This window comes from Camelus bactrianus, chromosome 32 (assembly GCF_048773025.1).
Source record: "Camelus bactrianus isolate YW-2024 breed Bactrian camel chromosome 32, ASM4877302v1, whole genome shotgun sequence".
In the NCBI taxonomy this organism is placed as follows: Eukaryota; Metazoa; Chordata; class Mammalia; order Artiodactyla; family Camelidae; genus Camelus; species Camelus bactrianus.
Window position 1 is genome coordinate 19,907,149 of NC_133570.1, and position 27,539 is coordinate 19,934,687.

Sequence of the window (27,539 nt, forward strand, 5' to 3'; positions counted from 1 at the left end):
ATTTTCCATCCACACAGCACCCCCCCACCCCCGCCATGTGCTCACTCGCCGTCACACTGGCCTGGGAGCTTCCAGAGGTATGAACTGTATCCTATTCACCTTTGGAACCCAATATGCCACCTGACGCTTAGAAACATTCACAAATTAGCAAGTAGGTGACTCTCAGAACTGCCCACATCCCAAAAGAAAGCTCAGCTGGAAGAGGGGGCAGACCCAAACCCCAGAGCAAAGCACAGGGGAGACACTTGAGGCTGCTCCAGAGCCCCTGCATCTGCGGACATCCAGTTCTATCTAACCTCTCCAGTTCCCCAAGGAAGGGGTCTCAGGAGGCCGGGAAGATGGTGGAGTGAAAGGGGGTCCCCAGGTGTGAGGCAGGACGAGGGACAGTGGTTTCTGCTGTGGGGGAGTCACTGAAGTCCAGAAGAGACCTGTGGAGGAGCCCTGGTTCTGGCCCCAACATGCTGCGTGATTCCGGACAGGACTCCTTGGTGGCACCGCATGACCTGAAGCCCCACCCACCTCGTCCCGCCTGTGCCAACGTTCCGCCCACCCCACCCTTACCCACGCTGGCACCCTTTCCCAGCAGAAGTACCCCCTATTCCCAGCCGCCTTGGCTGGGCGCCGAGGACAGAGATGGTCCCCGACCCTCCAGCCCCATCTCCCCACATGAATCCAATCTGGAGAGATTGCCAAGAGCAGATTCTTTATTAATTTCTCTTTTTTTTCTTTTAAAAAAAGTATTCCTTCAGTATAAAAAATAAATATTTTAAATATGACATTGAATAAATAAAAATAATCTATCAGTATGAAACATTCCCACAGGGTACATTCATCAAAGAGGAATTTGTCCCCCAAGGCCAAGTCCTTTCCAGTAGAAAGGAAGGAGGGAAACATGGAAGGATGTCGGAGCTAGCAGTGTGGATGGAGCAATGCCCAGGTACAGGGAGGGGGGCCAGGGGCTGGCTGGGGGCGATCGGAAAGTAAGAACATCTGTACCATCTGAAGGGAAATTAACTTCTCGCTTGATTCTGGCCTCCAACCCCACACGCTATGTCTGTCCTGGAGAGTCAGCCAAGCAGAGCTGGACTGCTTCTATCAGGGGAGACGTTCCCAAGGAGGGGACGAGGAAAGGGGGAGGGAGACAATGAGGAGGAGAGACAAATAAATAGTTGTGCTTTCTCGTTTAAAAATTTTTTAAATAAATTAAGTCCCCAATACTCCTCTTTCCATAAACTGCAAATGACTGTCCTAACCCCTCCTCTGGCTGGGGCTGTGACCCAGGATGCAGGTGTGGGTCAACACCAGCAGATGAAATAAAGGAGGAAGTGGACAGCTTCCTGCCCTGCAAAGCTTTTTCCACACAGAGGCTCCAGAATTCAGAGATGCTGTGCAAAGTGGGTGCCCATCTGCCTGGCTGGCTCTACAAAGAGCACTGAGCATGGGGGTGAGGGGCAGGTCCGGGGCTGTGCTGGGCCTGGGGGAGGAAACTCGCTTGGACCCCAGGCCTCCGAGGCTGCCCAGGGTGGGGCTGGCACTGGGAGTCTGTGTCCATGGGATGATGAGATGATGAGAGACCAGCTGGCCCCAAACCTTCGGAGCCACGTTCACCGAAGGAGCAGAGCCATGAGGGGACAGCAGGCTGAGATCCTGGGCAAGGCTGAGTGTGACCCACATTAAGACAGTGTCAGAAAACATGTAACCATCATGATCTCCTCCACCACCCGCCACAAGTCTTGCCAATGCGATGGACAACTCCCACCTCCGGCCCCGGACCCCAGGCCTCAGGGCTGCCAGCCGCCTGCCCACCTGCTATCTGATGGACACAGGTAAAGTGCTTAGAGAAGACAGAGCAGTGCAGAGTCGAGTGCAAAGTACCGTAATCGCGCTGGCTGAACTGCTAGGACCGCTGCCCGGTCAGGGTTTGAGAAGAAGCCAGACCCTGCTCTTAGCAGCGGCCCCGGCTCCGGGCCCTCCTCCCCTGCTCCCAGACTAGAGGGCGGTTCTCCATCAGCCTGGCCCCAGCACAAAGGGAAGGATCGGGTTCCCCGCCTGGGAGCCCAGACATGGGTGGGGGCGTAGGGGGAGGCGGGGCAGGAGGGACCACAGCTTCCTGGTCTGCATCCCAGGGCCTCCTTGTCCTCCTCTCTGGAGCAGGGCCTCCTCCCTGCACTGGTCCAGCCAGGCCTTCTCGCCCTCTGTGGGTGTTCCCGCTGTGCGCGAGCGCGCTGGGTGCTGGGTCAGGACTGTCCCAGGGCCCCTCGACTGCGAGTCTAGGGGCAGCGTGGGGACAAGGAAACAGCAGCAGGCCACCAGGGCTGCCTTGCCCCCTGCTCCTGGATGCCATCTCCACCACGAATGCCGCCTCTAATGGCCTGATTCCAGGGGGTGCCAGAGGACAGTGTTGAATGAGTCCCTTGGAACCAAGCAACATGGCAACCCTGGGAAAAGCCCCCCAGCCCCTCCGGCCACTCTGCAAACCGACCCACCATGGTCTGATATCTCCAAAGCAAGTCGTCTGGGGTGGGGGATGGAGCCAGGTCCCCCACCCCCACCCAGACTGACCAGTTCTCTCAGATCTCGACCCTTCTTTGAGTTTCACCCATAAGGCTTATCCCTCTTGTAACATTTTCAACACCTTCGACTTCCAGACCAGGCCCTGCTAAGGCCTGGCCTGGGCTCCCATAGAAGGAGCTGCCTTATTATTTCTGTTGGGGAGGGAGCAGGGAAAGGGGAATTAACTTTGCTATTTAAAGCACCAATAACTTAATATAAATAGGGCATCAAAATAAATAGACAATCATTCTGGGTCAGACACACAGCACTCTTGGATCTCAGGCTTCCTGAGACCCTGACCTCAATTTCTGCTGTCCCCTTGCTCCAGGGACCAGAGATGGCCTCTGGTGCCCCTCAAGTACCTTTGTGTGACTTCACGGGGCCTCCATCGGATGTGAGCTGCCACTCTGAACTACCCCATCCACCCCTCCCCTACAGACCCTTGCCCATGAGGAAGACTTGAGGTTCTCTCAGAACCTTCTCACCTGACACTGCAACCCGCCTGCCTCCACATGCCCCGCCTGCAGGTCCAGCCACCAGACCCTGGCCTTCCTGGGCTGCAGGACAGACTGCAGGGAAGAGGAAGGAGAGCTTGTCAGGACTTTCGGGGTCTCTCTTCCTTCCCAGGCCTGAGGGTGGCCTCTCTGCCTCTCAAGAGCCTGAATGCCAGTGACCTCCTCCTGGAAACTTCCACCCGACAGTCCTAGGCCTGAGCACTCCAATCACACTCAAGACAAGGCAGCATCTCAAACCAGAGCTCCCTTTCTACCTTCCACTCACCATACTTTGTAGGCGCTAAGTATCCTCCAGGATCCTAGTCCCTCTGGGCTGCCTGAGTTCCAACCAGACCTTTTAAGGTCTAAGGGGCAGCGAAGGCACTGATGGTGGTCATTCGGCTGGGGGCCGAGCAAAGCTCCCCGACCCCTGCTGTCTCGCCCTGTGGTCAGGGTTACCGTAGACAACTTGTGTTGTTTGCTCACGAAGACCCTGGCTGAGGGGACAAGTGAGGGCCGAAGTCCAGCCCAAAACCCTGGTGCCTCGCTGCCAGAAGGGGCGCCTTCCACTAGTGGGCGCCAGATACAGCTTCTGCCTCTGGGAGTGTGGGCTTGGCTTCATCACAGCCCACCCCAGAGGGGAGTAGACCTGCCAGGGACCCCTCGGGGTCTGCCCGCAGCCCCCACTTCGGTTTGGCCATGCTCTGGGTCCGGGCCACAGTTTGGGAGCCACCTAAGTCTAAGATCTCGGGTCACTGTGCACTCCGAGACCTCCCGTCTAGAAGGCCTGGGCCACCATGGCGATGACCTGCTTATACTTCCCCAGGAGCTGACAGCCCAGCTTCTTCTTCTGGAAGACGTCCTTGCCCGAGGTGTCGGGGCCGTAGGCCACGTCCACATGGGCCACGTGGTACTTGCTGCACAGGCGGCAGAGCACGTTGCTGAGGAGGCCACGCATGACGTCCGCGGTGGCGTTCAGCTTGCTGTGGAGGCTGAGCGCGTTGGGATTGAGAACCTTCTGGTCTCGTGTGATGTTGCCTAGGGAGGCACCAAGGTAGGCGATGATTCGGTACAGCTCCACCAGCCGAGCCTTCTCTGTGCCGTTGGCGTGGAAGGGAGGGAAGTCGGTCACGTTGGGGCTGCACAGCTTGTCCAGGTTGTTGGGGAATGGCTCCCCCTGGGCCGTGTACTGAGGAGCAGAAGGGCAGAGGACAGGTGACGTGGGAGTCAGGGATGGGTGTTCCAGCCCCACCGCTAAGCCTCCAGGTCAGCTCTTGGGCCTTTGCCGCCAGCCCCATGTGAGGGCCCAACCACTTGCCCTGTAGGCATCTCAGGACTGTCTTGAGAGCCAGAAGTCATCGTGTGGGTAAATGCACTTGGTAAAGCATCAAGCCTCTACCAAGCAAGAAATTATTGAACTCATCAGGACCACACCGAGTCTCACCTCCAACACGTACACCACACACACTTGCCCTTTCACCCACCGTACTCGCCTTCTTCCTGGGTGGCTCTGCACCCCAGACACCCACAGCCCGCTGTCTCTCCCATCAGTACCTCCCCGTCCACCTCACTGCCTTCTTCTCTGTCTCTCACTCCATGTGGTGAAGGGATCCCAAGACTAGAAGTGCAAGGCCCTTGCTTCTCTGGGCAACTCTGCCCCTATCTAGCCAGGCACCCTGGGAAAGCGGCCGAGGGTGGGAGGAAGCTGCGGGAGTCTGTGTGTAGTTGGACCAAGCCCCCTCCCTTCCCTTCCCTGACCAGCCCGACCAGCCCAGGTCCCTGCAACAGACCCCAGCCCCTCCCTCCCTCCCTCCTTCCTCGGCATGCATCCTTTGGGGGGGTGACTTACGTAAAGAATAAAGAGGGCGTTGGCACTGCTGTTGAGCTGCAACAGCTGGTTCCTGATCTGGTTCATGAGGTTGCTGTGACATGGGTGGCGTGTGGCACAGGTGGCGTTAACAGGGGTGATGGGAAGGGGGCTTCCTGCCCCGTGTTTCCAGTGCAGAACCAGCAGCAGGGGCACGACTCCTGGGAACAGGTGGAAGGAACCATGAGCAGGGAGGTGAGGGAGCAAGCGATGGGGCTCAAGGGAGAGGGTGCACCTGTCTCCCGCCGGGCCACCAGTGTCCCCTCTCAGCCTCCAGCTCTCTCTTAGCCTGGCCTGACTGTTCCTTACTTCCACGAAGTCACTGCATCTGTTTCTCTGTCTCCCTCCCCAGATTTCTAATTATCTCTGCTTCTCTCCAACTTATCACTCCCAGCTCTCTCCTGAGAGGAGCAAGGTGGCAGGACATGAGCTCTTCCTACCGGATGGAAACAGGGTCCAGGGTGACACCGACCATCCATCCTGGTCTCTGGCTGGAAGGCACCACGTCCCAGGCCCAGCGAGTCTCAAGGAAAAGAGCTGCCCCTACCTTCCCACCTCCCAGTATAGTCCAGACTCTTAAGTGTCACTGCATGCTTCAGTCTCTCAGAGTGGGCCCCCATGGGGACCGCGGGGGTCGGGGGTGTGTCTGCTGGCCCTTATCTCCCAAACCTGTCACATGATTTTGGCTCACTGGACCATCCTATCCTCCTCTGCCCATCTTTTCTGTGGTTCTTCTTCTCCAAAAGTGGCCACTCCCCTACCCAGGACCCTCAGCTCCACCCTAGTTCTGCAGTTCTGCCCCCTCACTCCCAGATCAGCCCCAGAGCTTCCTGCCCCCCAGTTCTGTGCCGCTCTTGCCTTGGTGCCCTCCCACTCCTACTAGTCTTTGCCCCAGGTCATGGGTTAGGACACACGAATCCTGGGGTCCCACAGGCCCCCAGAGCCTTCCGGAGGGAGAGGAAATGGTGCAACCAGGAAAGAAAAAAGGAAAAAGGTCACACGCAGCCAGGTGGGCGGGGAGGAAAGAAAGTGAAAGGTGACAGGAGACCTGGGAGCTGTTGGGGCCTGTCCTGGATCACCCGTCCCCCCAGCTTCCCACTCCACCCCACCCCCACCATTCACTTTCCTGGTGACCCAGCAGCAAGGGCTGGGGTCGCGGACCTGTGAGGCTGGAGAACTGGTGAGGCAGGGGGAGGGGGAGGCGCGGGAGCCGATTCCTCTGCTGGGACAGAAGCAAGTTCACTTCTGGGTCCCTTGTGCTTCCCAGCATCCCCAGGCAGTGCTGAGGCCCCACGATGGCTGGGGGGGTTCCCCAAACCCCGGGCTCACCTAGCACAGACCACAGCTTTCCAGGCACTCGCATATGGAGGCGGCACCTGCTCCCGTCCCGCGCCGGAGTTTGCAAGCTTCTCAGCTGCCGGCACCGCTCCCAGGGAGCAGCCCGGGACGCGGTTGGAAAAGAGAAAGCAGAAAGACAGAAAGAAAGAAAGAAAGAGGGAGGGTGAATCCCGGAGAAAGCAGAGCTGGAAGAGCAGCATAGGAGAGCGGCAGGAGACAGGAGGAGGAGAAGGAGGAAGGCTACGGCGCCGGGTCCTTTGCCCGCCAACCTGCGGGCCCCGGGGCAGGCTGGACGCGCGGTGCGGGGACCATGTGCCAGCGCTCGCTCCCGGCCGCCACCAGCGCCTCCGGCGGCCCGGCCGGCTGCTGCGCGGGCGCCCCAAGTGTCCGTGTGTCTGCAGCGGGTGGGTGTCCTGCTCGCGGTCGCCAAGTGCCCCAAGTTGCCGCTGCGCCCGCAGACGGACGCGGAAGCCGGCGCGGGGCGGGTGGATTTACCTGCCGCCAAGACCTTCATTATGGGCTGGACTCCAGAGGGCCTTGGAGGAGACCTTAGATGCCGGCAGTTTTCAGAGGTTCATGCTCAAATGGGGAATTTGCCTGATTTATATACCGGAGCCTGTGTTGTAAGACAGAGAAACAGCTATATTTAGCAGGGATACCCCGTCCAGGAAGTTGTTTGGGTGCATCATAGGAAAATTATGAATGGAAGAAAGTGAGAGTGAAGGGGGGGGGCAGTGAGGGGGAAGGGTGGGGAAAGCAGGCTTTTCCCCTCTTCTAAGAAATTGATTGATAAAATTATAATGAACTCTTCGGCAAAACACCCTGCGGTTTTCCTGAGTGGCTTGCCCTGGGAGTCGTTTGAAGATGGGGAGGGGGAGGAGGGTCCCCAGGCAGAGTCATCGGGGGTCCCCGGGCAGTGCGTGCCCCAGATAGCCCTGACTCACCTGGGTTTGGGGAGGTGGCTTGAAACTAGGCAAGCAGATGGAGGCTGACACCTGTGGCCCCCTTGTCGGGGTTTTGGGGGGGGCAGTGGGGAGGAGGCAGGCTGGGGTTTGGCTGAGAAGGAGGCTCCAGGAAGAGGGGCTGGGGCCCCAGTGTGGACTTTAGACAGTAATAAAGCTAAACTGAACATAGGCCCTGGAAGCCACCGCAGAGGTGGCCTCCTCCCACCTGCCCGCTGCCACTGGGCAAAGTGGGGCTCCAAAGGGGACAGGTTGCCCACCGTCCCCCCAGGTCAGGCTTCCTGACTGCCATCACCAAGCCTACATTGCTGACCACAGGTACCTGTGGGGCTGAGGAGGGAGCTGGGAAGATGGGGTGCAGGAATTGCATGACTCCCTTCTTTGGGGAGACTGGGGAGGAGCTTCTGGGAGGTGTTGTGTGTCTGGCATTTACTAAACTCTTTGCAACCCCAACTCCCCCATCAGAGGAGGGTGGTCCAGCATTTCCATTCTGAAAGGACATCTGAAGCAGAGACTTAGAAAGTCTTAGCCAATCAGACCTCAGGATGCAGAGGGATATCTGAGGAGAACAGAAATGGCTAGGAAGGACCTTGGGGCTCAGCCTCAGAGAATGATGACCCCCCAAAAGGTGCTTCTAGAGTCTCTTAGGCAGGATCACAAATTCTGGTGTCTCATGGCCAGGTAGATTCATAAACGAGTGAGGAGGGGCAGGAAGGAAGGGTGAGGACTAGGGCAAAATGAGCATAGCCACTCCTCCCCAGCTGAGAAAAAGAGGTGGGGGAGCGCTGGTCAGACACATATCTGGGGCCACACTGTCCCACAAGTTGTCAGGACACCCCCTGTCCCAGGAGATGTCTCATTGCCCTGGGACCCCACCACAGACCTCCCACCTGACCCTGACCAGAGAACAAGGTGGGGAGAGTTGGTTATCCAAGGCCAGGGAGCCCTGCAGCCTTCCCCTAGCCCCTAATTCCCTCTGCCCACCCCCTCAGCCATCCTCTAGTCCCCCAGCTCCCGCCTCTTGCCAGATCCCGGACCTGCCCAGCCATGCTTGTTGGTTCCTCCCTCTTCCTTCGTGCCAGGACGAGCCCTCCTGCCTGCTGCTGGCCCCCTCCCCCCATATGCGCCCTGCCCTCTCCAGGCTGCTTCCTTCACACTCTCCCAGCTGGGCCTGGGCTGTGGGCCGATAAAACTGCCCATCCCCGCGGGCACTTCCCAGCAGGGAGGAGGCCCGTGGAGCTCTCCCTGCCTTTCCTTCCTCCTCCCTGCCCGCCCTCAACACCTCGTATGTCTTCCTTGGAGGCCACAGAAGGCCCCAACTGGCATTGCTCCTCCCGCACAGTACACTTGCTGGGGGGGGGGGTCTGTGTACACCTCCAGGAGGCCCATCCACCCTAGTCTGTCTCTGGCAGCCCCATACCCCAAGACATCCCAGGTCACCTCCCTCTCCTCATAATCCCCCCACCCCCAGTCTCCCTGCAAAGGGCCTGACCACCTGCAGCACATGAACCTTGGATCAGCCTCCAGATCAACCCCCACATCTCCGGGACTCCTGTCATCTGACTCAGCCAGATTCTTCTGGTGTGGACCTCAGATCCCTTTGACCAGGGCCCCACTCAGGTCCCATCTCTGGGTCCCCTGGTTTTCCCGCTCAAGCATCTCCCTAGGTGCCCTGATTCCCCTGGAGCGCCAGCATGTCCCACTGCTCTCCTGCACTGTTTCTCCTCTGCATCCTTCTGAGTAACTTCCAGGGCCTTGCGCTGTCCTCTGATTGCCCAGAGCCCACATCAGCCCTATAAAACACCCCCAGACACCAAGTAACCTCAGCCCCACCCCACAGGAAACAGGAAGTGAGAGTAGAGTCTAGAAGGCACTGCACTCCCACCTGACTGGCCCCTCCCCTGCCTCAGTTTCCCCTCTCACGGTACCTGACTTGGTCCGTGCTCCCCAAGTGCTCTGGGCCCCTCGGCACCCCAGGCCCAGCCTCCCTCTCCTCTCCATGTCCAGGCACCACCTGCGCTGGGCCTCTCGGGGGAAGGCCGGGCAGGGTCTTGGAGCTGTGGGCCCGTGAGCCGCCTGCAACGTGGCCTCGGTCCCCGGGAATCGGCTGCCCAGGCCGCGCTCCAGACCAGCTTTGGTCTCCTGGAGTTTGTTTTCTTCCCTCCCTCTCTACGCTGCTGTGTGTGTGTGTGTGTTTTCCCTAGCTTCCTCACGGAAGGCATCCTCCCTTCTTGGCTGCCTGCTCCCGGGGTCGTGACCCCAGGCCCCACCCTGGAGTGGCAGCCCCAGCCCGGCCCCTTCCAGCTGTGACTTCATCCCTAGCCTGTCCTGCTCCTGCACACTGGGCCTGCTGGGGATTCGACCCGCCTCGGGGTGAGGGGGCTGGGCAAGGCCCACATGGGATCCCCCTCAGACTCCGCAGGGGGCTGCAAGGCCAGAGCCCGGGGGTGCTCCTCCAGGTGGCTATGCAGTCCACCTACCCATTGCCCCAGGGCCGGCCTGGGGCCTTCCCAGGGCCCCTCGGGGCTTTCTCTTCCTCTCAATTTGGTGCATGTGGCCATCCAGCCCCTCCTTTTCTACTGACTCTCACCCACCATCCACAAGGCTCTCTTAGAATGTCCTAGATGTTTTATTTTTCAGATGGGGAAACTGAGACTCAGCAAGGTGAAAGCACTTGCCCAGGGCTGCACAGATCGTTAACAAGAGAGTGGGGTCTGGACCCCCAGCCATCCTGCTCAAAGGCCACAGCAATGTCGGCAGCACCTCACACTGAGAGAGGATAGAGGGATGGTGAGCTGCACTCAGGCCGCTTCTTCCAGGAAGCCTCCCCTGCCTCCCACAGCCCAGGCTGGCTGGGTCTGGCCAGTCCTAAGTACTCTCCTTCCAAGTGGGAACAAGTCTCATTCCTCACCCTTTGAGGGCTTGGATGGAGTCTGACCCTCACTTGTACTCTCAACAGCACCTGGCTCAGCGTTACATCAGAGTAGATGCTAAGTATTTTTTAAAAGCATTTTGCAGATTCCAAAAACTGTCTGTGCCTTCTCTCTCGTGAAGAGAAGGCATGCAGCCTGGTGGTTGGAAGCCTGGACTTCAGCCTTGGTCAGAGCCAGGTGAGAGGCTTAGCTCTGCCAGTTATGAGCTGGGTGACTTTGAGGAAGTGACCACCTCCTGGCCTCAGTTTTCTTGTCTCTAAAATGGGTATAATGGCAACTATGCTGCAGGTTTGCTGTGAGGGCTCAGGCTTAGCGCAGTTTTGGGCACCCAGCGAGCCGTCTACTCATCAGCACTGAGCCTCCTTACCACCTCCCTGTGAGGGAGAGATTCTTGTCATCATCTTACAGATGAGGACACGTGGGCGAACTTCAGGGCTGAAGGGTGAAAGCTGAGCAGGAGATGGACCTGCTCAGTCTCTCCTCGATAATGGAAGCCAAACACCCTTGAGCCTCGAACTTCAGGGGTGCCCCGGAATGATCAGACGGGTTGAGGGGGCTGGCACTGCAGTAGGCTCTCTCTCCCTATGTCCCACCCTGGCTCCTGAACACCCCCCACCCTGGCCTCAGGCCTGAGCTGAAGACAGCGGCTGACCCGGCCTCCCGCCCCCAGGAGCTGATTCACCCCCAAGCCCCATCTGAGAAGGAAGGAGACATAGCTCAGCTCAGAGGGGCTTGAATCACCAGCCGCCCCCTGGGGAGCCTCGGGAGGAGGGGGGTTGCGGGGGCGGGGGACAGCCCCCTGCCTGTCTGTCTGTCTCCTGGGCCCCGGGGCACTCAGGGGAGAGGGCAACGTGGCAGTGGCCATTGGCAGGGGGGTGGCAGGGAGGTACCCGCGCAGCCAGGCATCCTGTGTGGGCAGCCAGCAGCACTTACTCACCAGGTAAGCAGCTCTCTGGGCATTGGGGAATTCCCCAAGACCAGTGACCCAGAAACTGAGCACGCCGGGGCCACCCCCACTGCCCGGGCAACCCCCCTTACCATCTTTCTTCCCTGTGCCCAGCTGAGCTCTTAGTTCTCTGAAAACCCAGCCAGCAGCGGCTCTCAGCCATCAGCTCACACCCAGCTCCTTGCCTGGATGCTCCCACTTGGGAAGTGAGCACAGGGCAGTCAGATGAGCCCAGGGGAGGAAGGTGGGGGCCAGACAGTATAGCCCAGGACTAGAGCTGGTGAAGGGAGCCAGAGGAGACAGGAGAAGCCCTGGAGTTCCTGGCACAGCCCTGGCAATTGGGTACCCTGTCCCCAAAAGGCAAAAGCACCTCACTATTCAGCACGTGAGAAAGGCAAATGTAACGACACCTGCGGGGCCCTGCCTCCACCCTCTGTACCCTCTCATTACCTTCCTGTGGCCCCTGGCTTGGTTTTGCAAGTCCCCTTTGGGGCTAGGGTGGTGGTAGTGCCTGTGGGTAGGGGTGTGGCTTAGAGCCAGGCAAACCTGGGTTTGAGTCCTGCCCACACCATTTACCAGCTGTGTGACCTGGGGCAACTGGGTTCCTCTCTCTGAGCCTCAATCCTCCCACTGAAAGTTGGAATGCTGTTGTGCCAGGCTCATGGGACTGTCGTGAGGATGTTAAGTGGGAAACACAAAGTGCCTGCCACGTGGCAGTCCTAACCAGAGCTCAGGGTGGCCATGGAAGGGTCTCAAACCCCAGCCTGAATCAGGGTCTTGGGTTGGGCCTGGGTCCAGGAGTCAGGGCACCACCTGTGGTCTGAGCGTTAGGCCGAGGAGGGCTCTTAGTCCTCTCAGGACACAGAGCATGGCGAAGGTCCTGGGGGTCCAGGAAGCCTCTTAGAGCCTCTGCAGGGAAGTAAACATTACTTCCCACCTTGGGGCGCTGGAGACCCCAGCAGTCTTTGAGTCTCTTGAGGTCCAGGTTCTGCCTTTCCTACCCTCACCCCATCAAATCTCTGGCAGGGACCAGCTAGAGGGCCAAGCCAGAGCCAGAAGCCACTTCTGGTCTCCTGCCAACTGCCCCCAACATCACCCTGACACTTCCTGACTGGTTTCTGCGTCAGGAATCACCCGCCTAGAGGTGAATCAGAGTGACCGCATTTTTTCTTCAATTCTGATAGGAATTGCAAGGGAAACAGCAGCCCACAGAGCTCACATCAGTGTCAGCGTCAGAGGCCTGCCTCTGAGGCTCAGGCCAAGTTGCCTGGGGTCCGGTTTCACTCAGGTCTCTGCCCTCAGTGTCTCATGGGTTCCTTCCCTCCCTGACTGTTCATGCATTAGCCCTCAATGGATGTGGCATTTTTAGCCTCTGACCTCCCCTAGGCCCTCCCTGACTCTTGAAATCGCTTGAGACCACCTCAAGCAGATGCAGAGAGTGGTATTTTCACACGGCAGGTCTCAGCCTCTTATTGGGTCACGGATTCAATTTAGAAGGTTGCTGCCAGCACTTTCAAAAGAAAATGGAATGGCGAAGTCGCCAGGTATCTTGGAGTGAGGGCCAGCACCGCTCCTCGAAACCCTTTTTTCTGTTGTCACTACCTGTCTGCACTGGTTGCAAGGTGCAATGTGTTTCTAGCTATGGGTCATGATCAAGAATGTTTACAAATTGCTGGTATAGATGATGAAAGCCAGACCCGGGGGGGCAGAGGAATGACTTGCCCAAGGTCACTCAGCAGCTGCCAGCGTGGAGCTCCTGTCTGGTCCTCAGCCACCATCCCTTGCCGCCCAGGAGTGGGCAGGAGGTGCTGTGGGTAGGGTGGGGCTGGGCAGGTGTTCACGGTGGGGGACGGAGGCCTGGCATCACCTGGTGAGGGACAAAAGCCCTCCCAGGGCCCAGACTCTCACCGACCAATCCCTTCCTCAGCCTCAGACCCCCGGGGCTCCCCGCCCAGCCCCTCCCTGCCTGGGTGGGGCCCAGGATAGTCTCCAGCTCTCCTCGCTCTGCCACCTGAGCCCTTCATCCTCACTGCGGGCAGCTGGAGGGGGAAGTGGCAGCGGTCCCCACTCCAGGGTAGCCCGCGGCCCGGAGGCCCAGCCTGTGTCTAGGAGCACCCCACTGGGGTCCCTGTGAGTCTGCTGGTTTCTCTGGGCCTGAGCAGGCATTCCCACCTGTGTGCATGTGTGGTGAGGGCCTTTGTGGGCCCGCACGTCTGTGCCAGGCTATGTCTGGCCCTGCGTGTGTGGTCGGGAGAGAACCGGAGCGTGCACGTCTCTGGCTGACTCTGGGAGCCCGGTGTGATTGCGTGAAGGTGTGTGTGACCATGTACGTGGATCCTGTACGAGCGTGTGTGAGTGTGCGTGGCAGGGCGTCTCCGAGGAAGGCGTGACCCCGTGAATGTGTGTGTGTGTGTATGCGTGTACCCCTGAGTGTGTCTCCAACGATCCCTGCTGCTCAGTCTCCAGCCCCCGCCCCTGGGAACCATGTGGTGGCCTCACGTCACGGGGGCCACCGGCAGCTGGTTTCCTCCCTGCCCCGCCCCTGAGCCACCCCCCTGCCCTGGCCACCCTGACTCTTGGCTCAGGGACAAAGCTGATGTCAGAGCTGAGCTGACAGCTTCCTTCTCCCACTGGATTTTCCAAAAGAGAGAGACCACAGCTCGGCTCCTATTAAATAATCTCAGGCTGGTGGAGGGGGGAGGAGGATGTTTCACTCAATGATTTCCTGAACTCAGAGGCAATAAGCAGAACAGGAAGCAGCCCCACAGACCCACTCAGCTTGAAACCGGCCGGCCCTGAGGTGGGGCCCGGCCTCCCCTCCCTCAAGCCAAGCTCACTGGGGCCACCCTGACCCGACCCCAGAGATGATGTCAGGGAAGCAGCGAGGCCCTTTCCCCAAACTGTCCCTCTGCGCCTGTACCGACTGAGGAACTGTTCTGAGGATGGTGGGTGGGAGGTGATGTGAGCCCTGGCCTGGTGATAACATGGAAAGAGTAGAGGAGCCAGTCCCAGTGGCGGGGTGGGGGGGTGCAGAATGAGGCCCAGCTGAGACTGAACCCTCCACTTCTGCTTCTGGGGAAGAGGAGAAGAGGTGAGCTCCCTGAAGCCTGGGAGGGTCTGGACCAGGTAGGGGAGCAGCTCGAGGGGAGCCGGAGGAAGAGGGTCAGGCTTCCCCCGGCCCCCTCCAGGCAACCTGGGTATGACACCCAGTCCTGTACCCTTGGGCCACTCCAGCCTTGCTCCCCGCTCTTTATGGAGCACGTGCAAACCCCAGAGACCTCCACGTGCATCTCTCCCACCCATGGCCCCCAGAGCAAACCATTACACGGGGCTCGTGAGAGCCCCTATTCTCTCCGGTCCGAACCCTCATTCCCACAGGAACCATTTTAATCCTGGTTTTACAGACGTGGAAACTGAGGCTCAAAAAGCTAAACAATTTGCCTGAGGTCACACAGGGTGGGATGGAGCCAGCTCTCCTCCCACTGCCCCTGCAGCCTCCCTCAAACTGGAGCCAGGAGGCCAAGGGTGGTCCAGGGCTCACTGGCAGCGGGGGGCCGGGGGTCCCCAGGATGAGTCGCCTGGGAGCCCCTCCTTCTGCCTGGGCCGGCTGCTTAGCTGCTTATCAGCCGCAGGACTCCATGACACAATCCCGCTCTGATCTCCTGCCCAGCCGGGCCTCCTCCACCCCTGCCCCACCCCTGGACCCCGTTTCCGCTTCCTCCCTTTCTGGGTGGGACCGTGCCTGCCCCAGGATCACAGTGGGCTGCCCGGAGAGCCGGAATCCCTGCAGACCCCTCAGTGGCTGTGCTCCCCCCTGAGTCCACTCTGGCCAGCAGGCCGGTGGTAGTGGACCCTCACAGAAGGAAGGTGTGTAGTTATACACACTTAGGTTCCCCTCCAAGAACCCATCTACCTCCCGAAACAATATTAGCCTGGAGGAACCTGAAGATCGTCCCGGCCTCCGCTGACTCAGTGTCCCCACTTGTAAAGGGAAAAGGTTGGAAAGATGGGGCTTCAGGGGGCCAGAGGGGGCCAGGTTGGTGGTCTCTGCAATTAACCAGGCCTCAGGTACATTCCTAGCTCTGCCACTTACAAACTGTGGCCCTCAGACAGGTGACCTCATCGCTCAGACCTCAGTTCCAAGAGTGTGAAGTGGGACACAATGTTGCCAACCTGTGAGGTTAGCCATGCCCTATAGAAACCCCCCAGGCACTGAAGACAAGCCTGAGTTACTAATAATACGACTACCTTAACTGTTAACACTTCAGAGGGCAGCCCAGAGAGTGGAAGTGACTTTTCCAAGGCCACACAGCAAATTAGTGGCACATCCTCAATAGCATGTGGGCTGCTTGCCTGGCTCAGGCTCTCGGACAAGGAGTCGGGAACCCTGGGTTTCAGCCCTGGTTGGATGTGAGGATTCCAGAAAGAAGCTTTTAGGAGTTCTCAGTTTCCCTATCTGTAAAACCGGCCTAGGGAAGGCCATCAGATTCAAAGGATCTGGAAAAGGCTCTTTGAGGCGTGGACTATGGGCTGGGGTGGTGGAGGACAGAGAAAGCGTCCCAGGCGCCCTGGACAGCTGGGCCCAGAGTAGAGGAGGGCCAGGTCCAGGGCTCACTGCCCGAAACCTCCAACACTCAGCCGCTCAACTCAGCTCCAAGCCGTGGGCTGCAGCGCCCCCCACTGCCCAGTGGGCAGCAGGCACCGGGGCTGAGACTGCCAGCCACCAGCACAGGCCGGCCAGACTGGGTCAGTGCCTCCCCTAGGGCTGAGCAGGGTGGGATTTGGGGATTGAGGAAGTGGGCAGGGATTGCTGGGGCTCGGAATGGAGGGTAGGCAGAGGCAACCGGCCAAGGTAAGGGAAGGAGGCACACTGAGGGGTCCTGGAGGGGCCTCTGCCCTGCCCAGCACCTGGGGTGGGGGCGGTGCCCTAAGGATCGGCCACAAGGGGGCGCCAAGGACCTCATGCAGTGGGCTTGCGTTGGGGTCTCCTGTGCCTCCAACCACCTGCTGATCTAGGAGGAGGGGGAGAGGGAGCAGGGAAACCCCTTCCCCTTCCCACCCATCACAGGCCCCAGGACCACCTAGTCCCCACCTAGAACAGGCCCTGGGGACAGTGTCCCCGCCCTCCCGGAAATCTCTCTCCCATCCTCAGGAACTGCTAACAGCAAGACTGGGGTCCAGCCCCTTCTCGGGTATTTATGCCAAGGTGCCCCCCCCCCGATGCCAAGCTCTGTGATGACTTTGCTTATATTTTTCTTTCTCCCCACATAGCCCTGTGAGCTGGTGCCTACATAGTTAGGCCCATCTTACAGAGCGAGCAAAGCGCAGAGAGGTCGAGACCTATGCTGGGTCAAGGTCAAAGTCACCAGGGCCATGACCTTGACCAACCCCACACCCCAGAGCCTCCCATGAAGGACTTCACTGTAGCAAAGATTTCTTCTCTTCTCCCCAAAGCAGCAGCAGGCAAGGGCCACCCATGGCCCACCACAGCCCCTTCTTGGGGAACAGGGACCCTCTGCCTGCCAGGTATCCATCTGAGGGAAAGGTAGGCGGCCATGGGCTCAGACCCTCCACTGCTCCAGGGAAAGGGAACTTGAGGGTCCCTTTGGAATCCAGGAATCAAGGCCTCTGGAGGGGCAACCCCTTTGGGATGACACAAAGCCAGGATTCCAGCCTCCGCATCCAGGGCTCTCTCCTCTGCCCTTTAACCCTCCCATGATCTTTAATCCCTCGGGTGTCCGCAAGACACTTTCACATCTGGTCTGCACTCTTTACCTCCACAGCCTTAGAGGGATATGCAGGGCACTTCTGACCATACCCATCATGCAGAAGAGGAGCCCGAGGCCTGGAGAGACAAGGTGGCCACCAGATGCCCCAGACACACGAGGGAAGGGGTGATGTTTCCCTGTGCTGGGGATGAATTCGGGGAAGCCTACCGTGGTCTGCGCTGCACAGGACCTTTCAGTGTCTCTCAGGGTATTTGCTGAGTCTTCAGTGGGACACCATCGACGTGGGGCCAGGCCCCCTCTGCTTCTGTCTCCTGCTGAATCTTCTCTAGAGACGGCTCCTCACCCCGCCCCCGACTTGACTTCCTGTCCAGGGCCGGGTGGCCCTGAGACTCCCCCCACTTCCACCCCCCTACCCCCACTGAAGGGCTGGAGGCAACAGAGGCAGAGTAATCCAGGTTCCTGGCCAGAGTGCACCTGACACAGGTGGGCCAGGGGCTTTGGGGTGGCCAAGGGGAGAACCAGGGGCTGGGGGTGGGGAGGGGGCGTCTGTGTGCCCGGCACCCCTGCCCTGTGCTGCGTGGCAAGGCTGCTGGGGCCTGACTCACGGCTGACTGGGCCGCGCCCAGCCCGCCTGGGTGACCCAGGCCAGCATAAGGCGATGACTGGGCAGCCCTCCACATGACCGGCCAGGGTCGGCCTTAGGTGTTTTGACTCAGACCTGCCACAGCCCGTGTGCACCAGAGCCATGCCCCCTTGTCCCTGTCCCTAGAGGAGTCACAGGCCTGCAGCCACCCCCCTGGACAAGGGCCCCCAAGCCACCACCAGTACCCACCTCGCAACCCCGGAGCCACCTGACCTGTCTGGTCCCTGGTCCGCCCTCCTCCACCGGCTCCCTGGCCCCACCTGCCCAACCCCCTCCCTCAGAGAACTTGGCCCCTCCCTGAGCCAGCGGAGCCCAGCCCTTGGGGACGCCCCAGGAAGCAGGGAGTGAGGCTGACCGAGCCCAGGGCCTCCCACTCTGGCTGTGGACTGTGACCCTTTCCTCGGCGTGGAAAAGGGGTTCTGTGGGCACTGGGGGTCTCGGGCCTGGCGGGGAGGGTGGGGAGAAGCAGTGGGGGACAGGGACAAAGAGAGAAGAGCTGTGAAGAAAGAAAACCAACTAGGAAAAGGGAAAACGAGGGAGAGGAAGGAAGGAGAAATCTGCTGGTGCATCTGCTCTGGGACAGCAGCGCCGACAGGCCCCGCACTGTCCTGTCTCCCGGGAAGTCTCCCCGGCGGACTGGGAGGTGGGCCAAATTAAGTCAAACTATTGTGGAGAGGGGGATGCTGAGACGCAGCCCAGAGGTCACACAGGCCGCGGGGCAGGGGTTGGAACTCATTTTGCTTAACTCTCAAGTACTTCCCCATCCCTTAAGAGAGAGGGAACAAGTCACATCAGCACTGGTGGGCAGTGAAGGCACTGAGGCCCCAGCTCTGCCACTCGCGAGCTGTGAACTTGTTTTGTAGACAGACAGTAAATGCCGGGACCCCACCCCTGCCTTTTTCCTGCAGTTTCCTTGCCCTCCAGACACCCGTCCTAGGGAAATTTCCATCCATGTGTGTTACATGTATTGACTGATGGGCTGTGATTGTCACCCTGAAAAATTTGAAAAAGAAAAGCAGATGAGGTCCCTGCATCTCCCTGAGCCTGTGCCATCTTGCCCGTGGCCCTTGGCCACTTTGTCCCTTCCTATGAGCCACTTCAGGGAGCGTATGCCATTCACAGGTTCTTAGGGCTTCACTGCCCCAGAGAAAACGTTCCTGGTTGGGGATCAACTCATACTGTAGCACAAAATCCTTATTAAAGCCCCTACCCCCCCGACCCGTCACAGCAGATGGTCATGGGAACCCCGATCTCAAGGCAGTTGTCGCTGTAGGGGACGGGGGCGATCCAAGGTGACTCCGGGTGCAGACTCCAGAAATGACCCTCTGTGAGCTACCTGCAGTCCCATGGAAGCCCTGCCGCTCAGTCTGGATGGGGAGTCAAGGAGGAGGGGGCTGGGAGGTGGGAGGAGCCTGGAGGGGGAAACACAGGGATCAGGAGGTCAGGGTGCCTGAACGTGTTGAGGGCCAGCTGAGCACAGAGCAAATGCAGAGGAGAGCTGGCAAAGCTGGGTCTGAAAGCAGGGGCCTGGCCGGCTGCGATGAGGAGTTTGGAATTCACGCCACGGGCACTAGGACAGGAAGGAGGCATGGAGGTCTGTGAGCAGCAGGAGGCATGACAGTGAGATTTAGACGTGTTCAGGGAGCCAGGACCAGGCTGGTGGTGGAGAGAGGAGGAGGCACGTGCCGGAGACGGGGTGTTAGAGAAATCACAGGATCGATGGGGAGAGGAGAGGTTGGGAGACAAGAAGGGGGTGCACTGGGGTTCTGGGACTTCAGTGGGGGCAACTAGGAAGCAGAAAGATGAGGGCTTGGGGCTGAGTTTGGCCTTGAGGTGCCCGCAGGGCTCCCGGCAGATGTCCTGGCAGCTGGGACCAGGGTGGAGACGGCAGTTTGGGGGCACCTGCAGCTGTGGTCTTATCAGGAGATGGTGTGGAGGTGACAAGTCTTCACTGGAAGGACTCCCAAGACCCCCACCCCAGAGTCTAGGGCCCCCTGATCTGCTTCCTGCCGGGTGGGTGCAGCTCCAGTTCAAAGCCGGCCCTGGACACCTCTTCAGGGACTTATCCGTGGAGTGGGAGGTGGCCAGGGGGCCGGGGGAGGGGTGGGGAGCAAACACCCTGGGCTTCCCTGCTCTTCCTCCACAGACACACCTCTGCGCTCTCTATGGGCAACGACGCACTGCTGCCGCAGCGCCAACCCCCTTCCCCTCCTGGAACATGAGGGTGCCTGGCTCTCCTGTCTGCCCCCTCCCACCCACAGCTTCCCAGCAGCCCAGCCGGAGGAAATCCCCCCCACCCCTTCTGGGCCAGGGCAGAAAAGGGCGAGGCCAGCCTTCCTGCCCTGCTCCTCACTGAGCTCCTGCTGGGTGCCAAGCCCTGTGCTGGGTGCTGGGACAGAGCAGAGCAAAGCAAATGTGGTCCCCATCCTCGGTGGCTCTGGGCTAGTGAGGGAGGCGGCTGACAATGCAAATGATGCACCTGGTGAGCCCCCACCCCTACCCTGTCCCTACAAGTCAGTTTTGAAAAAACAACCAAGTTGCTGGACCCAGAACATGGACAGCGGGGAGGAAAACTGAAGATACACTAACCAAAAAGATGGAGCACAAAGGCTGGGAAGAGAACAGCACAGGCAGAGGCCTTGTGGTAGGAGGGTACCCTACCCTGGGCACATCGGATCCCCAAAGTGGCTGGTGTGGCAGAAGCCCAAAAGCAAGAGAGAGCCCAGTGGCGGGCAGCGGAGAGCTCTTACTAAATACTCAGTAAACAGCCTGGAATACATGGGGCGCTCCCTGGCTGGGAGTCAGAGACCTGGATTTCTAGCCCGAGCCCCGCACTAACTTGCTCTGTGACCTTGAGCAAAATACTTCCCATCTCTGGGCCTTTTTGATAAATCGGTGATGCCCTCACTTGCTACACCCTGATCCTTGAATGCTCAAAGACTTTTCCTTAGCTGTTCCTGCCACCTAGAGGCTCCACCCCTTCTCCTGCGTGTCATTCAGGCTGCAGAGTGGATGTCACCTCTTCCAGGCCACCCCGACCACCCACATCGCCTGACTCTCGCTCTCTATTACCTCAGCCTGGTTTGCTTTTCCCGTGCTCAAGCTCGCCCTGCAATCTCAGATGCTCCTATTTCTTTTGCTTGTCTATTGTCTGTCCCCTCCCCTTGCCTGGTAGCTCTGTGCCCCCAAGGACTCGTGAAATCGTCAGCCAAGTTACAGACGTTGAAAGGTGACAGGAGGATGCTCCCTCCCTGGCATCCAATGGGCCTGAATTCGAAATGTGTCTGTGTCCAGTAAATTTGCTCTGAGGACCTGGGCAGGTCAAACTCTCTGAGCCTCAGTCCTCTCATCTGCAAAGTGGGTCATATCTATTTCAGGGAGTCCCACACAGGACTCTCTTCCACCCCGAAGTTAAGTCCTGTTCCCACCATGGCCCCTCGTCCCAGGAAGTGGGGGTGACTGGGGACTGATCCAGGTCAAGTTCATCTACTTCTGTGAGCCCTTCCTTTGTAGCTGCTGCCTCAGCATGTCATCGGCCTGTAGGTGCCCCTCCCGAGGCGGGGCCCTGAGCATCAGTGGTGAGCCAGATGGAATCCCTGCCCACGCTGGGGCCCTTCAGGAAGCAGTTTCAAGCACACACCAGGCCATCAGGCCACGTATGAGGCAGGATCTGTTATTATCTTGTTCATTTCACACAACACACATCAGCACATTTACCCTCAGCCGCTCACCCACAAGGGCCAGAGTAACCCGCACGCCATCCTTCCTCCCTCCCCACTAGCTCCCAAAACTCAACATCCTTGGTCCCCAACTTCTCAAGGGAGACCCATTCAGAGACACCCCCACAGTCAGAACCCCCAGTTGAGTGGGGCATGCAACTTCTCTTCTCGGTTACAGCAAAGAACCCCAGCCCAAGCTTCAGTGGTTGATGCTGGTGGCCTTGCCACCTAGGGACTCCCCTCTCCAAGAGACCAGGCTCCCCCAAACTGTCTCCCACGAAGCAACAGAGACACAAGGGCTTTAGAAACCAGGCAAGTTTTAAATATATGTTGGCAAAATATTAACATTAAATACACATCATAAATAAGCCTTATAAATAGGAAAAACAGATAAAAACTAATAAAAATCTATAAATTAGTCATGTCCCTCCAAGGAACTGGCCCAGCAGCTTCTGGGACTCCCTCCCGGAGGGCAATGGTTTCAGCATGAGAAAATACCATAATGCACCACCAGGGGGAGCAGCCAGGACCCAGGATCCAGACTTCCAGGCACTAGGAGGTCTCCTGCAAAGAACTCAGTTTGTACCCAGTGTCCGTTTATATCACATGTCCCCATGTATGGAGAAAATTTGATATCTAACCTATGTCACAGAATCCCAGCAATTGACAGACAGAGATGGATTTACATGTCCCAACCCCCTGAATCACAAAGAGAAAGCTGAGGTCCAGAGAGGTAAAGTGGCCTCACTGAGGCTACACAGCAATTTAGGGGCCAACAAATTGGGGTCTGAGCCTCCTTCCTTGGAACCCCCAGATCAGTGCTCCTTCTGTGTCCTCTGCTCCCATCACAACTGTCTAAAGTGAGGTCACCCAGACACCCAGGTGTCTGGCCTGAGAGCAGTGATGAGGCAGAGGAGGCCAGCTCAGGCCCTGACCTCCCCCTCCGAACCAAGCCACTATGGAAAGGAGGAAGTCTGGGGGCAACAGCCCCACAAGTCATGAGAGGGACAATCCGGTCGGCCTCCGGGGAGCAGAGCAGGGGGGGCAGCCAGTCTGGCCATGAGTCAGCCTGTGTCATCAGACCCCTGAATCAATGGAAAGTTGGCCCCGTGTGGACCTGACCCGGCCACCCCACCAGGGCTGGAGAACTCAGGGCTGGACAAGGCTCAGCAGCCTGACCCTGTCTACCCAGCCCAAAGGAGGCAGAGGGGCTACCCAGCCCCCACCCCTTAAAGTGCACTTCTGAGAGGTGGGGAACGGAGAGGAGCAGGTTGGGAGACCCCGGGCAGCACCATGCAGCAGAGTACCTGCTGACCTTTCACCTGGCAGGGGCGCCCCTGAGGCTACCGGGGCAGCTGGCCCCTGGGCATGAGTCTCTCATCCCTCCTGAAGGGTCGCATCCTGCGGGCCCCCCTCTGTAGAGCCCGGGGGGGCCTGTGTCTCCGGCTCCGACTCTGGCTCCGGCTATCCGCCCACTCCTTGAAGACCTGCCCCGCCGAGTGCATGAAGCGGTGGTAGCCGCGCAGGAACCTGCAGCCCTGCAGTTTGTGCTGAAAGGTGTCTGAGGAGGGGGTGGGCGGCAGTGTGGCCTCCGGGCCCGGCTGAGTGGGCTCAGCTGTCTCCACCTCCGAGGAGCCTCGAAGCAGCTGGGACATGCAATGGATGTTACTCCTGAAGCCGCGAATGTTCCGCCCCTGGTCCTGGGCTATGGTGAGATCCTGCTGTAAAGCAGTCAGTCTGTGCAGGACGTGGCCCAGCGTGGCGTTGAGGGTCCGCAAGAAGCCCCGCTGGCTGAGCCCCCGCAGGGTATCTTCGCTGGGAAAGGCTCCAGGGCTCTCCTTGCAGTGCTCCTTCAGTCCAGCCTGATCCAGGCCTTGGAAGTGGATCTAGGGGGAGAAGGACAATCGGGGAGATGAGTGCTGGAGCCCCCACCACACACACACACACACACACACACACACACACACACGTGTCTGCTCTGGTCAGCCTTGAAACGCTTGACCTCATGCACTCCCTATCCAATCCTCCCATTGTCCAGAGCCAGAAACTGAGGCCCCAGAAGGGAGAGGACTCCTGGGTCATGGCAGGCAGGGTCGGAGGGATACTGGGGGTTGGAGGGGGTGACCCCATGGTTGTGGCATGGGGCATTTCGGTGGGGAGGTGACGCGAACTCAGGAGGGCAGGGCTGTTTTGTTCACCACTACGTCCTGGTGCCTAGAACAAGGCGCATGGTAGGTGTGCAATGAGCACACTGGGCAAAGGGATAAATGACGTGATGGAGTTGGGGGGTCACATTCCAGGCCCACTGAGCTGGGGAAGCTGCCTTGTCTCCCAGGCATCTCAGGTTCAGGCCTGGAACGTTCAACATGGTCCTAAAGTAACATGGGGACTTGGTTTCCCCACCAGCCCCATATTGAATGGGGGATGGGCCTGGTTTTCTCCCGGGCTCGTTCCTGCCCTAACCCTCAGTTCTCTGAGACTCAGGGGCCTGAGCACTCACGTAGGGGTCCAGGAGTGTGCTGGTGTCCTGCATGAGGTCCGCCTGACTCTGGAGCTGCTGGAGGAGCTCATGGTACTTGCCCGAGCACTTGCCAGTGGCTGCCGTGCTCAGGAACAGGAGTCCGAGGACCAGACCTGGGGCAGAGAGGGGACATGTCACTTGATTTGGTGAGGAAGCCACAGGTGGGTGGCTTTCGGAGGGGAGGGTGCTCAAGAGGGCCTCAGAGGGTGCAGGCCGTGGTGCCCGGCAGGCCTGCCTGGGAGCACCTCCCGGGGCCACCACCACCTTTCCAGTGAGTCAGCGCCCAGCACCCGACACAGCAGCGGCAATTCACGGAGCAGGCCTTTGAGAAGAGGTGGTGGGGCCCGGCTGGAGCCAAGCCTGCCAACCACAGGGCAGCCCAGCTGGGGCTGCTCCCCTCCAGACCTCTGGGCTAAGGGATGGCCATTGCTGCAGGCCCCTGGGCCGCCCACGCAGGTGGGCTCTGGAGAGCTTTGCAGCCCAGGAGCAGCCTTGTGCCCTGAGCTATGTCTGCAGAACCAAGGGAGGCTGCCTTTCCACCCAGAGGTTCCGTCTGGAAAGGATGTGTGTGGCATCAAGTCCATGCCCCATTTTATTGACAGGAAAACCAAGGCACCGAAGGAGGAGGGCTTGCTCAGGTCACCTAATGCTGGCCTGTCCCCCGACTTCTCACGCCTCTCTCCTCTCCCCATAAGTGGCCACTTCTGTCAGGCCCACCAGGGATGCTGTGAGTCTGACCCTTCTGGGGGTCAGACGCAGTCACCACTTGCCGCCTCCCCCCACCACTCACCCACCGGGCACCGGCAGCCACGTGGTCGGAAGGGCCTGTGGCGCAATGGCCCGGAAGGCAGTGACACCACGTTCCCTTCCTAAGAACCATGGCCCCTTGGGGAAGACACCGCTGGGGAAGCCGTGGAGCTGGGCGCGCAAGCACAGTAACCACAAGGCACCCCTCTTTGCCTCCCCAGGTACCGGCTGCTGGGTTTGGGCAGGGCAGGGGTGAGCACAGCGCATGTGGGACTGGGGTGCCTGCAGGGATGTGTGTCTGGGGCTGTGTGAGGCTCGAGGGAAGAGCTGGCTACACACAGCCGTTGTGTCCCATCCACCGCAGGGGCCCCGGGCTGCACGTGGGGGTTCCCAGATTGGTGAGATTGAGGGCTCACGATGACATCACGTGGCTCTGTGTGCATGTCACCCTGTGGGTGTGGCTATGTGTGCTGTGTGATTGTGTGGGCTCCAGAACCCCCGGGCCCAGCTGACTGCATCCAACCATCCCAGAGCCGGCGAATCAGGGCAAGGAGGTCCCGCAACCCCTCCAGACATCACACCATGTTCCCACTCAACTTCTGTGGCTTCCTCCTCTGCCCCAGCACATCTCCTACCCCTTTCCTGCTTCCCTGGCTTCTCCCCAAGAGGATCCCCTTCCCTCACTCCCTTGCTCCCAGAGTGGACCCTTCATCACCTCCCCCTGGAAACCCTCCAGGGATACCCTTCTCCACTCTGTGAAGATGCTGTGTTCTCAGTGGACTCCTGTCTTTGCCTGACCCCCTGGCTCTCTCCCCTGCTCAGCATCCTTCTGCCTGGTGCCCGGCCTCCCCAGTTCCCAGAGGACAGAGGGCGGCCCTGCTCCCCACTGGTGCCTGTGAGCACAGCAAGCAGGTGCTGGTGGGAAGGAAGGAAGTACTTACTGAGCAGTGTCCTCTGCACAAGCTGTGGCCGCATGCTGGGTGACCGAGCTCGGGCCTGCGCCTGCTGGGGGTGATACCTCCCGGCTGGGAGCCCTGCGGGCTGGCAGCCACTTTATGCCCGCTGGGGCGATTGGCCAACACCTCGTGAGGTGGGTGGGGAGGGGGTGGGGGGAGGGCAGGCCTTCTGGGAACATGACCCCAAAAACCAAAGTTTCCACAGGCGGCCAATGGGCGCGGGTTGCGGTGGCATGCCTGCTCCTCCTCCTCTTTTCTTCGAATTCGTTCTTCGAGGTCAGCCCTACGCCCAAGGATGATGCAAACCGCAGCCTCAGCCTTCCTGGGCGAGCAGGGAGCAAGGGGTCCGTGCCTGCTGCAGGGGGCTGTGCCGGGATGGAGGGGAGAGTCCACCAGCTGGGCCCCCAGAGGTCCTGCTGCCCCGGCCTGGCCCAGGAGTCATTGGCCTCACAGGCCACTGTGGTTTGGGGCTGAGGGAGCGAGACATCTTCCTTCTTGAGTGCCCTTCCCGCCCTCCCGCCAGGGCTGTTGGGACATCTGTGAGCGGAAACCACCGGGCTCTGGGCACAGAGCCAGACCCAGGCTGGCAGCCCCAAGATTGTGGTCTGGCCCCAGGACCTGCATCCCCCATCAGGGCTCCCAGCCATCTCCTTTTCCCCATGAGGCAGCCTTCACATAACCAGCTTTCTCCATCCCTGGCCCATCGCCCACAGCTAGGCCCCCTCTCTACAGACAGGATCCTCTAAGGAGAACCAAGCACTTGGGGCAAGAGAAACAGGAGACCAGGGGTCAAGCCCACTGACATGCTGTGTGACCCAAAGCAAGTCGCTTAACCTCTCTGGACTTCAGAGGCCCCCACCTGTAAAATGAGGATTTGAAAAGCATTTCTCGGACACCTCACAGGGCTGCTGCCATCATGGACATAAAAGGCAGGAGCCCTTTGAAGGAAAAAGCAAAGATGAAAGTCTGATTCCACGTACTAGCTGTCGGGGGGCGGGGTGGGAGGCAGAGGAGATGGGGAAGCTGTGAGCTCAGAGGGGAAGCCAGAGAGGGGGAGTCGCCGCGGTGACGGTTGGGGACCAGGTTTCACTTTCTCTGAAAGATAGTGATCTTCGGTCGGTCCTCTGCTGCTCACAGACATCAGAATGAAGGGGCCCTGGAGACAGCGCCTCCCCAGCCAACCTGCTGCTTTCCGTAGGATAAACTGAGGCTCAGGAGAGGGCGGATGAGGAGGCGGAGGCCTGCATGCTGGGCCTGGCAGCCCCAGCACACCCCCCGAGACCTGGACGAGGGTCCTTGGCCTGCACCCTGAGGAGCTCGGGGTGTCAAAGGCTGAGGAGGCAGAGTGGGGCCCCTGGGGGCTGCCGGGGGGGGGGCTGAGCTGCTCTGGCCCTGTGGAGGCTCGACGAGTAAAGCCGATGCAGCCAGAAGGAGGACGCCAGCCCCGCTCCCGTCCATCCCCACCCCAGCACCCATCATCACCACCAAGGCCTTCCCACCCCATCTCCCCTCTGCTGTGCCCATATCACTCATGTATTTGATCAACAAACTTATTTGGCCCCGCTCTTTGCCAGCCACTCCCAGGTGCTGAGGATCTAGCAGTGGGCAAACCAGAGGCACCATCATGCCCGGGAGGCTTCTCCTCACCACCCGCCACCCTCCACCAGCATTGTGATCCTGGCAACCAGCATTGTGATCACAGCACCAGCGCCACCCTCAGGGCCCAGTTCTGGATTTTCCTGCTGAGAATGCCGCTTCCGCTCAATTCCTCATCTCGGTGCCCACCCCCGCAAGGCTGCTTCCTGGAGCCTGGGCCAGGCCGGGATCCTTCTTCATTTCACATCCCTGATCTCATCTAGCTACACTCCCAGGAGGAAGAGCGGCCGGGCAGGGATGCCTCGGCTCCTTTGATGAGGAGACAGAAGCTCAGAGAAGCTCGGAGCCGGGCTCCTGGCAGGAGAGCCCGGTCTGGCTGAGAGCTTTGCACCCCTCTCAGGAGCTCCCCTCCTCACTTGGGGGACAGCCCCATGCTTTCACCCCACGGTCCAGGGAGGCCTCATGATCTCCTTGGTTTAAAGAGGCCTCCAAGGCCCAGAGACATTAAGGTCGTCTTCCCCGAGGTTGCCCTTCT

At 59.5% G+C, this 27,539-nt stretch overlaps 2 protein-coding genes across 3 annotated transcripts; both read right to left on the reverse strand.

The window, feature by feature from the left end:
- Positions 1 to 693: 693 nt before the first annotated feature.
- On the reverse strand, positions 694 to 17,697 carry LIF (LIF interleukin 6 family cytokine). 2 transcript variants are annotated; one of them, XM_074356084.1, is made up of 4 exons: positions 17,030 to 17,697; positions 6,748 to 6,868; positions 4,897 to 5,075; positions 694 to 4,236 (listed from the first exon to the last, which is right to left on the reverse strand). In XM_074356084.1, the coding sequence occupies exons 2-4, from the start codon at positions 6,764 to 6,766 to the stop codon at positions 3,826 to 3,828; spliced, it is 609 nt and encodes a 202-aa protein (XP_074212185.1). In that variant the 5' UTR covers positions 6,767 to 6,868; positions 17,030 to 17,697; the 3' UTR covers positions 694 to 3,825. The 2 variants fall into 2 exon arrangements, with proteins under 2 accessions (XP_074212185.1, XP_074212186.1); XM_074356085.1 differs by lacking the exon at positions 17,030 to 17,697 and adding an exon at positions 9,143 to 10,820.
- Positions 17,698 to 20,986: 3,289 nt separating this feature from the next.
- On the reverse strand, positions 20,987 to 27,059 carry OSM (oncostatin M). The gene is made up of 3 exons (XM_010951316.3): positions 25,394 to 27,059; positions 23,685 to 23,818; positions 20,987 to 23,070 (listed from the first exon to the last, which is right to left on the reverse strand). The coding sequence occupies exons 1-3, from the start codon at positions 25,425 to 25,427 to the stop codon at positions 22,528 to 22,530; spliced, it is 711 nt and encodes a 236-aa protein (XP_010949618.2). The 5' UTR covers positions 25,428 to 27,059; the 3' UTR covers positions 20,987 to 22,527.
- Between the last annotated feature and the right edge of the window lie 480 nt (positions 27,060 to 27,539).